The following is a 12040-nucleotide window of genomic DNA, read 5'->3' as shown; positions in this document are numbered from 1 at the left end:
CGCCCGTGGATACATTTGTAAATGGAATCACACTCTATAATCAAGAACTTTATCATTATTATTCTTATCTTGTAACCAATTCTAAATTCTACTGGGATTTCCACATATCTAGGGGTCTTGAGATTATCCCATAGAAACTCTATAGATTTCCTTCCTAATACAATTGTAGGATGAGATGCAAGCTTGGCTTCTAGTATGTCTCAATATATATAATGTCACAAGAACTCCCCTAATGAACCAATATACGTTGAATATCTCAACCAACCCTTGCCATTATGATAATAATGGGTCTTTGTCGTAGAAAGAAAGTGTAAGCACTTTATTGGTGTGTGTTCCATTGAGAAGTTTCCCCGTTGTGAAAGGAGATAACATCTCTTTGGGGTGTGTAAAAATTGTCAATGACGAGACTTTGAAGAGGGTTGTTTTCTTTGTTTAACAGCAGGTCCTCACTTGTAATGGGAGGCAGTTCTTCATTTCCTTCTTTGGTGGATATGTATTCATATTGGTCAGTTATCCGCTTGATTTGGAGGCAAACGTTTGGACATGGAAATAACGATGTATCTCCTTTTATAGAGGTTTTTAATTTCTTACTTCCTAGGTCATCCGGGCCACTAGAAAGTGTCATATTATCTTGAAAAGATAGAGAATGTTATATACAATGATTCTCATAGATGACATCACTGATCTTGACTAGACCAAATTCCAACAATGGGTTGGAATATGATAAGATGTCAAAATTCAATAATGCTTCCCCCTTGAGAGTTCCTTCTCGATTCGGAAGAGTGATAGGGCGGTACATACAAAATACTCTAACGCCTAAGTCAGTGAATGAATAGGGCAAAAGGTAATATTTTTAGGTTTTCAAGCTTGCGTGTCTTAGTGTTGTCATTATGTACCTTTATGTAGAGGTATTACTAGGGTTTGCGACGATCCTCGCCCTTTAGCTCTAATCATGACCTTCTATGTCGACATATGTCAGCATATAATTCATTTTGTTATCTAACAATCCTACTTTAGCCTTCTAGTTGAATAAAGTCCTTTTTTAGGGCTTGTTAATGCATGTCCTATATAGGAATAGGTAAAATCAATGACATAATAATTTTTTTAGCTAATTACGAGGTATCTTATTCGACCCTCTTCCACTAAGATAAGTGAGGCTTTAGGCTTACCAAGCCAATTTTTTAAATTAAATATGAAGGGCTTAAGCTTTTCTAAAAGTCTTATTTAGCTAAAAAGGTAAGATTTTGTCGTAAAAAAGAGTATACCTACCCAACTTATCAAATAAATATGAAAATATTTGTGTATTACTATTATTTTTATATTAAAATTTTGAACTTTACATTAATTTAGAAAATTTCTAACTCTTCAATAATTTAATTATATATATATATATATATATATATATATATATATATATATATATATATATATATATATATATATATATATATTATTCACATATTTTAATTTAGAAAAATACTAACGAGTGTCTCTAAGACACTTATTAAGAGATTGATACGATAAGTTGAATATTATTTAAGAGATTAAAAAGATATATATTTTTAAAATATATGTGTATTCAATACATTGAAAATAAAAAAAAAAAAATTTAAAAAAAAAATATTATATGTATTCAATGAATTGAACAGAACATATTTTCTTTATTTGAAATTCTTAATCAGTACCCTCGGGATACCGGTTAGATGTCCCTTTAATTTATTATTATATATTATAATTGAAATATAATATTATACATATTATGATTTTCAAAAACTTTATGTTAAATATTAACTTGTTAGTCTATTTAAATATATGTTTGACTATTTAAATATATATTTGACTATTTCTTTAAATCCAATTGTTAGTATATTTAAATATATGTTTGACTATTTCTTTAAATCCAATTGTATGATATAAATAGAATAACGAGATCATATAAGATTTTAGAAAAGATCTTTGCTCAAACCTAGTTTATAATTTTTTGTTTAATAACAATTATGTCTTTTGTTTGAATTAATATAAATTTTGTTGATTAAAAAAACAATTATGTCTTTATATGAGTGAATTTTGTATTATCCTTTATAAAAAAATGGTTTCGAATTATAATATGAAGACTCTTTATTTTTGAATCTTTGTGGCACGTGTATTGTATAATTTAATTTTTTCAAAATATTTTTTTAAGACATTCTATTATTTTACAAATTAATAATTAATATTTATTTTTTAAAATCATTTTCTTTATGTTTCATCATCTTCATATTTATGACAAAATCAAATCCAGAAAACAAATGCATAAAATTTTTTAAAAAAATCAAAATCAAAATCTTGTAAGGGTAAAAACATCCAAATTCAAAAAAATTGATAATTAAAATTTTTTGTGACCGAATTAGTAATTAAACTTTAAGTTTGTTTATATCCACTATATTATTTTTTTCATCCTCTTCATAAAACCTTGAAAAGACATGTCTTTTAGTGTTTGAATAACCCTTTAAATATTCTAGATATATTTTAAACTGCGTTTTTCTAATTAAGAAATTATCTACTAAAAAATTAATATTGTAATAATATTCTTCTTTTAAATTTTGACACATTTCTCAATTTCTTAAAAATATTTTCTTCTAAAACAATATTTACACATTTTCATTCATTTTTAAAAGTGATAAATTATCATTTATGAATATTATTTTATTCATGGTACATACTTTATTATTTTCATTTTATTTTAGGCAAATAAATAACTTAAAAGTATAGTTTGAAATACAACTCATTTATAAGATAATTATTTATCATTATTCAATTAAATTTTTTTGAAATTTTGTATAACTTTTACAACAAAAAAAAAGAAGAAGATAAGATTGTAATATATTAATTATAATTTATTATAAACATTGTATTGTACATTAGAAAAAAATAGATCTTTTTAAAATTTATGTAATTTTTTGACTTTATTTTAATCTGCAATAAGGAATACTTATGTTAAATTAGTGTTTAATTTAATAAAAAAATACTATAGAAATGGGTGGTAATTCAAATGTTATGTTTAATTAAATAGTTGTAAATCGTTGGTCTAAATTTCAATTCTTGGTATATATTCATTTAGTATTCCGTATTATTGTAAAAAAAAAGTGATTAAAAACTTTTTTTTTAATATTTAATCTATAACAAATCAACCCTCTCTATATATATATATTGTTTATCGGTGAATACTCAAAAATCACACCTTAAAATTGAAACTGAATAAAAAGATACATAAAAATATGAGAGGAAACAAAGTAGAAATATTGTCAAAATTATCTTTGTTAGTGACAATGATGATAATTACAATGGTAAAATCATCTTCACTTAACTATAGTGATGCATTAACAAAAAGTATTTTGTTTTTTGAAGGTCAAAGGTCGGGTCCTTTGCCACCTTCCCAACGTATGAAATGGAGAAAAGACTCTGCTCTTAACGATGGTTCTGATATTTATGTAAGTAAATTATATGCGTTAATATTTAGACATTTTAAATATACCGTACTCCATTTAGATTTTATAAGTTTGAACCGCTTGAATAATCGATATTGGATCTAATTTATCAAAGATATGATAAAAATATATTATTTGGATATTAATCTTTTATTTCGTAACTTCAGTTGTCACATTGACATTTGTATTCATTTGTGAAACTTTGTATTTCAAAAATAGATGGATATGGTTGGTGGATACTATGATGCTGGTGATAATGTAAAGTTTAATTTCCCTATGGCATTTACAACAACCTTATTAGCTTGGAGTGTTATAGAATTTGGAGATTTGATGGGACCAGATTTGCAACATGCAATAGAAGCAATCCGTTGGGGAACTGATTATTTTCTAAAAGCAACAAAATCTCCAAATATTGTTATAGGACAAGTCGGAGATCCTAATAGCGACCATGGTTGTTGGGAAAGACCAGAAGACATGGACACTTCTAGAAAAACATATTTTGTCTCTCAAGATAGGCCTGGTTCAGAAGTTTCAGCCGAGATTGCGGCCGCCCTTGCGGCATCATCCATTGCACTAAACAACATTGATTCTCTATACTCTAATCTTCTTCTCGACAGAGCTAAATTGGTATTATATATTTACTTAATTTGAATTTGTTTGCTAATATTATTGAGACTTTTTTTAATAATTTAGGAAAAAAAATATTGATGTCAATGTTAAAAATAATTAAATCTGAAAAGAGTAAAAACATATAAATCATCTTATAAAAATAAATTTGTTTTTATGTATCTTACCTCATATTATGTCTCACTTTGTTTTTTATTTTTGGTATTATAATTTTCTAAATACATTGTTACTAATTAATATATATCTATATGAAATTTAGGTGTTTGATTTTGCAAATAATTACCGTGGATCTTATAATGATTCCATAGGTGATGGAGCATGTCCCTTCTACTGTGATATCAATGGCTACATGGTATGATTTTCATGATCTTATAATTCTTCATTTTTGTGTAGAAAAATATTATAAAGTATTGAATCAAGAATATATAGATCCATAGATGATAAAAAAATATTATAAAATATTTCTGACGAGTCAGTATAAAACTTAACTATACTATTTTAATTTTAAAGTATGAAATATATGTTATTATATTTTTAAAATAAAAATCATATTCATCCGTTCAAGAGTCCTGCGGTTCGACCAGAGTCATGCTGTTTGACCATTAATTAATCGGATTCATGACTGATAGCCTAATGACTAAGTTGATCATTTGTCTAAATTTTAAAACATTCTCTTGTCTTGTAGTGCTCTTGCTTGTAACTTGATAAATATTATTTTGTTTGCTATTAAATTGTTTAGGACGAGTTGGTTTGGGGGGCAGCATGGTTGTATAAGGCTTCTAATGATCAAAGTTATTTGAACTTTGTAAAATCAAATATGCAATTCATAAGATCCATAGATGATTTTGGATGGGACTCCAAGGATGCTGGCATTAATATACTTGCTTCTCAGGTTAGTGTCACTTTTCATTTAATGCATGCACGTAAGAATCAATTGAATCAATTATTTATTTGACATTTGTCAAGTCTGATTTTCTTATACAAATTTTGGCAGTGGGCAATGAAAGATCCATCAAATCAGAATCCCTTCATCACCAATGCAGACAACTTTATATGCCATTTGTTGCCTGATTCACCAAACAAAAGAGTCACGTATTCTAAAGGTAAGAGATAAGAAAAATCTACTCTCAAATATTTATATAATATAACACCAATCTCTATAAAAAAAAACGTATTTGTGTCTGTATCGATGTCAGACAGTTATAATGATATTTGTGATTACATTTAGTTTATTTATTTTTTCAAATTATTATCGATGTTGTCCTATCATATTAACTTTTGATTGTTGATTAGGTGGACTTCTATTCATACCTGGACCAAGTAATATGCAACACGTAGCATCCTATTCTTTTCTATTAATTGTTTATGCACGTTACATGGAAGCTAACAATAAAATAGTAAATTGTGGTGATGTTGTTGCAAAACCATATGATCTCGATAATCTTGCAAAAACTCAGGTAATTATCAATCAATTGGTTTCATTAGTGAAATGTGTATATGTTTTGAAATATAATATTTCTTAAAATCTCTCTATTTTTTAGGTGGACTATGTACTAGGAAACAACCCACTAGGAATGTCATACATGGTAGGATATGGAGAAAAATATCCTCAAAAGATACACCATCGTGGTTCCATAATTCCATCAATTGATGTGTATCCTGGGCATATAGGGTGTCGTGATGGAGATAAATATTTTCAATCAGAAACACCAAATATCAACGTATTAACAGGTGCAATTGTTGGAGGACCTGCAGATGATGATTCTTTCCAAGATTCACGTTATAATGTTTCTCAATCAGAGCCAACTACATATATCAATGCTCCTTTTGTTGGTGTTTTTGCTTACTTCAAACAACTCAACTCGACATAGACCTTGAATTAAAATCTATGTGCTTACTTCAAACAACAACATATATAATAATATAATAATGTGTATTTTGTGGAAAGTGCTTACTTATTTTGTAGGTGAATGATGATACATTTTCTATTTTCTATTTTGTTTTCTCTATCTATTTCAATAACATTGGAAAACTAAATGTCCAAGGATGATACATCTTTTATTATATAATGACATGTTTCCTATTTAATCATAAAGATTAACTTTTTGCACCTTGTAAGTACTTTGACTAAATTAGTCAAACAATTATTAAAACTGGAATAGTAGATAAATAAATCATCAAAAAACTTCTCTTTATTTCTTAAAAGAAAAAAAAATATAGACATCATACAACATTGAAAGATAGCAACATCATTATCTAAATAAAAATGTATTACCCTAAATTAACCGATCAAATTATAGCAGGAGCATGCAATCTAAAGAGATCATTGAGGAACCAAATATTTCCAAACCACTGATCTCCTGATGAAACCCAAAAAAAAATTGTGGAACCAAACACCAAGCAGATTGGGACAGACATGTGTCATTAAACCAACAACTAAATCTTTAAGAAAAGTAGTCAAAAGAAAACTGAAAATCTTGATGAGTCTAGTATGGAGATTATGGGAGAAACACCACAATAGATTAGTGGTTACTTGGCTTCAAATACTTTATTTTCCAATTATCCATGATGATTACAAATATGATATTTTTGCTTGGAACTAGAGAGAAGCAGCCAATAAAAGTTTATACAGGTATTGCAAGCAGTACATTAGTATTGACAAGCCTAAGTTCATTGTTATATTGGAAACCTGTTATGATTCGCTGAAGCTCAAAAGAACATTCATTAAGCTGAGTTTTGATGGATTTCTTGCAACGGATGACAAAGCAGGCCCGACCATTAACATGAGCAAGAAGTGCTATAGCACTGGACCCCAAATTTTGAGGGGCCCGCATTTTCTTTTAATTACTACAAATATATATTTTACACCTGTTATTTTAAAAATAGGTGTTAAATCATAATATTTTCAAAATCTATTTTACATCTGTTTGTTAAAAATAGGTGTAAAAATATATTATTTTTTTCACAATTTATGATTTTGTATCATTTTTTTCAAAAAAATCGATATAAATTCATATTCTTTTAAGCCAATTTTTTAAATTAGATCGAGGCCCCCGGATTGATTGGGTCGGTCCTGTAACAAAGGGTACGCAAAAGGTATTGTTATTTCCTAGTTGGAGGAGGACATACGTGTTAACCTGATTCAAAAAAAAAAATCATTTTATTCATGTCCTGGTGCAATCCAAACATGTTCAATCTTGATACTTTACTTTTATTTATGCCAACCCCAATTCATACAAAGTTTTGTGGAATGACTTGAAGGAAATAAGTAAAAGTACGAGGGATCCTTGGCCCCTGATTGGGGACTTTAATGACATTGCCTTCGCTCATGAGAAAAAAAAGGAGCCCTCATTTCTCATAACATATGCAATAAATTCAAATATAGGATTGAAAATGTGGCTTATTAGACATGGGAGTTGTGGAGTTGAGATATACGTGGAAAGGACCTATTTATAATGGTGGTCAACGCATTTATGAACGACTTGATCGGGCCTCTACCCTCATACCGGTAGTTATAAGTCCTATTTTTCCTGGCTTCTTGGCAGAATTTGTGGTTATACACCTTTTATTCCGCAGCCAGATTTGTTGGTTTTCTACCTCAGTCGGTAGTTGTAAACCCTATTTTCCTGCTCTCCAGCAGTTTGTGGTTTGTTATAAACCCTATCTTGGTTTCCCGTGCGGATTTGTGATTTGTTCTATCCCCAGCAGAGTCGCCATTTTTCTGTAGTGGTGTATTCGTCGCTATATGATTTATCAATTAAACCATAAGCAAAGTATACAAAGAATTCGAGTCGCCACCGCACTTTTATTTATCCAAAGGACTGGCTAAAAAGCGAACAAAAGCCTAAGAAGTTTTACACGTAGAAAACTAATAAAAAGATCAGAGAGTCTGGGTAAGGGGTAAATTACGCAATGGGAAGGTGTTAGGCACCCATCACGTCCTAGGTACTCCTAGGGAGCCCTTTTCACACTTGTTGTATAAAAATTGTTATTTGTTATGACATAAGTATTGTGCAAACATGATTGGGATGATGAGAAAAGAATATACAATTTTTATTGGGTTTGAACGGATGAACCCGTTGCCTACGTACCTTCCATCAAAGGTAAGGATCAAAACGCCGTAGTTCGGCTAAAAACTTCCAAAAGTTGGTGGATTTAATTTTAAACACAAGCCCTAAGGTCTTACGTTATCCACGGGAGAAAACTCAACCTTATACAAACAACAAGTCCACCATGTGAGAACAGCTTCAACTTGCTAGTGAGGGGTTAACCCTATAATAAGCAAGGAAGACTTACAATTCAATCAACTAAGGACAAATAGGTGAGATTGACATCAACCAACTAAGATAAATCAAACCTATAGCTCATGTATGAAAAGATTAACAATGGACAAAGCCAAAACAATTGAATGGGTGAAGTTAATTGATTATGATTATGAAAGTGGAGTCAAAGTATGATTAAGATTAATTCAAAAGAAGTATTATGAAATGGAGTTGAAAAAAAGTCAAGGACTTGGGTCCAGGTTTTCAGTTTGAAAAGCATGAAGATGTTTGCATAATATCTATCTCAAGTTTGAAAGTAAAGTGTGAAAAGGTTTAGGACATAATGGGGATGAATGGATGTAGATGGATTGTAAAACTTCTTAGAAGGTTCACCTCTCGAGATCATATAGAAGATGATTCAAGTGTGTCCTTTGGAATGGGCAATAAGCAATAACAAAATAAACAAACAAATGATACCGGATGCCACTCAATGGTCTTACTCCAATCTCACAAACAAAAGCGGATACCGGATACCAATAAATGGATTTACACCGATCTCCTAAAACAGAAATGGATATCAGAGGCCACTCAATGGACTTACACTAATCTCCTAAAGAAAATGAAAGAAAGTGGATACCAGATGCCAATTTATCTGGGCTTACTCTGACCTCCAACATATGATCATAGGAATACAAATGCCAAATTACACGGACTTACAATTGTATCCTCACATACAATCAAACAAAGCAACTTATGATCACAGGAAAGCAAATGCCAACTTACAGGGGCTTACAATTGCATCCTCACATGAACAAACAGAAGCAAAACAAAGATGTCAGATGCCAATTTATCTGGGCTTACTCTGACCTCCAACATATGATCATAGGAATACAAATGCCAAATTACACGGACTTACAATTGTATCCTCACATACAATCAAACAAATGCATCAAGCAAAGAGATGAGTGGCCAATGAAATGGTCTTATAACTCACTTCCATATCATAGAAACAATGGCCAAAGGAATGGTCTTACAATTGTTCTCAATGGGGAAACAACAATGATATGTCACAAAGACAGATGAAATGATCATGCAATAATGAGCAATTAATGATGATAAATGCATAAAGCATGCAAGCAAACATGTGCATATGAAGATAAGCAATCAATCAGTGAAATCATTCAGCACACACTATAACCAAACAAGGAGGCTCATACAAAAGGGTTAGGCATTGAAGCCAACTGGAATAGGGTCAATGGTGCTCTTAACCTTACCATTGAAGGGCTAAGGTGAAGCAGATGAAAGGATATGAGGGGTGTGCCTCATTGCTCTTATCCCTGATCAGGGAGAGCATTTGAATATCAGAAGGTGTGGGAGCTCAGAAAGTAGGAACTCTCTCCACAGATAAGACTCTATAGATCTTGGGCTAAGATCTCAATGCTACAACCATGTAATGGGAGCAAGGAGAAGACTCACAGAATAGTAGGAGATAGGTTGCATATCTCTTGGATTCTACCAATTGCCTTATTTGAAGGACTTTTCCTGCTTGGGACAAATGTAAACACACACAAGCATTGCCTCTTAAGGAGGACTTCAGACAGTTGCCTGGCCAAGTAACAGGCCAGGTCTTCCAGACTACATGAAGAAAAGGGATTATACCTCAATGCAAATTGCTATAAAGCAAAGCAAAGCAAGTTCAAAGAACTAAGCAACTAATGGTACCTGAAATAGTCAAACAGAATCAATACACAATTCAAAAGTTAAAGCAAAAGGAGGTAGGAATCAACAGTCAAAACAAACAGACAGATGTGCAATGCACAAGTCTCAAGGCATATGAGCCAAGCAACCTACAAAACAAAGAGGTTAGCTCATGATAATCAAATAAACTCATTCAACTTGTATAAGTTTCTTTGAGGCAATTGCTTCTTAACCTGAAAACATGAACTCAAACATAAGCAATAAGACCACTAGGACAAGCCTAGGGTCAAAAGGGAATGAGAAAGTCAAAACAGCAAGTGATATCCAATCAAAATCAAGTTCAAACATTTAAGAAGCAAACTCAATTGGTTTCATGTTCATATCATGCATCATCATCATTTCATAAGCAAAAGAAGTCAAAGCATGGCAAATGAAAGCTCATAGAAGTCAACAGCAAGACTTAACTCAAAACCAATCATAAACAATTCCAAAAATCATCAAATAATTCATGATCAATCATAATCCATAACATGACATGCATATAAAATTTCAGCTCATTTGGATCATGGGAAGATAGTCAATGAAAATCAGAAAGTCAAAACAATTTCAAGCATGCTCAAAGAAGTCAACCAAACATGCATCAACTTCAAAAATTCATAAATCAGGGACAACATATGAGAAATGAATGGGATCAAAACTATGGCAAAGCTTAAGATGTCTACTAATCACAAGTCAAATTTCATGTTCATCCAATAAAGTATGAGAATTTCACAAATGAAATGGCAAGATGTGTCACAAAAAGTCAACATATGACCAAACAGGGGAGAAAAATCTCAAACAATTAGGAAATGCCACAAATAATTCCAAGAAAAATCACATGTAAACTAGACATACAAGAGTACATTCATGCAAAAATTCAAAGCAATTGGAGGTCAAGAAGCATGGTATAGAAAATCATGAAGTTGCACATCAATGGTGTGACACAAATTGTCACACCCTACTTCAAAAAATCATAACTCAATGACCAGAGATGATAAATTCATAAACTCTATACCAAAATCACCATGGATGTGTCTAGTTTATGCACAAAAAATTTCAAGGCCATTGGATAAATCATCATCATTTCACAAATGATTTGGCAAAGGGTACAAAAAATGAGCACATGTCACAAACCCTAGCACCATTTAAAATATACTCATGCAAAAATTCTGGAAAATACATGATAAAAAACTAGAGATTGAGATGATCATTATGCAAAAAGTCTCATGAATTTTGGATTAAAATGGGATGTGATATGATTTTTGGAAGATTAGCATCAAAATGAAATAAATATTGAAGAAAAAGAAAATGAAATAATGATTTAAATGTGACCGGTGGCATTATTGTAATTTGCTGGGCGTTTAAATGAAACGCAGCGCAGCGATTCCAGACGTGGCACACAATGATACGTCATGGGCGATGTAACAGGACAATTCCATGCAAAACAAAAATATCACACAGCCAACACAATTTCTGGAAATGGGATTAGGGTTCTAAAGCTACAGTGAACATCATCTTCATCATTCAAAATCGTGGAAAAATTATTTGCCCAGAAAATGGAATTGAACACACCAATCGATACATCTAAGCATGAACAACACGAATCCAGCCACCATTTACATTAAATCAAGCCAAGCATCGTGAATCGAGCAAAAACAAATTTCAACATCAATCTTTAAATCAGCATAACTTTTAACATAGCCAACCATTTAACACGATTCAAAGCTCAAAAGAATCAGCATGCAAGGATCTATAAGAAGCATGTCATAATTTAGTGAAATAAGGAGGTCGAATTCTTACTTGTTCTTGAAGAAAATGGTGAAACAGTTGCTGTTTGGCTTGGCTTGCTCGAAACAGGTGCACTGCAAGGTTCCACAATATGTATGGTTGAAGATCCTAGCTCAGCAAGGCTTGAAATGGTCCAAGACGAAATCTGCCATGTGTGTG

General features: G+C 31.2%; 1 protein-coding gene across 1 annotated transcript; it reads left to right on the top strand.

Annotated features, from left to right (window-relative positions):
- The first annotated feature begins 3204 nt into the window (after positions 1-3204).
- Positions 3205-6048, top strand: LOC127105357 (endoglucanase 8). Its single transcript, XM_051042529.1, has 7 exons — positions 3205-3470; positions 3687-4094; positions 4354-4446; positions 4834-4986; positions 5089-5197; positions 5388-5551; positions 5636-6048. The coding sequence occupies exons 1-7, from the start codon at positions 3258-3260 to the stop codon at positions 5963-5965; spliced, it is 1470 nt and encodes a 489-aa protein (XP_050898486.1). The 5' UTR covers positions 3205-3257; the 3' UTR covers positions 5966-6048.
- Positions 6049-12040: the final 5992 nt, after the last annotated feature.

This window comes from Lathyrus oleraceus, chromosome 7, assembly GCF_024323335.1.
Source record: "Lathyrus oleraceus cultivar Zhongwan6 chromosome 7, CAAS_Psat_ZW6_1.0, whole genome shotgun sequence".
NCBI lineage: Eukaryota > Viridiplantae > Streptophyta > Magnoliopsida > Fabales > Fabaceae > Lathyrus > Lathyrus oleraceus.
Note: the sequence above shows the minus strand (reverse complement) of the source record. Positions and strands in the feature narration are given on the sequence as shown.

Coding starts and splice junctions, on each gene's coding strand:
- LOC127105357 (XM_051042529.1), top strand. CDS start 3,258: ATGAGAGGAAACAAAGTAGAAATATTGTCAAAATTATCTTTGTTAGTG. Junction 4,987..5,088: donor TTAATATACTTGCTTCTCAG/GTTAGTGTCACT, acceptor AAATTTTGGCAG/TGGGCAATGAAAGATCCATC. Junction 5,198..5,387: donor AAGAGTCACGTATTCTAAAG/GTAAGAGATAAG, acceptor ATTGTTGATTAG/GTGGACTTCTATTCATACCT.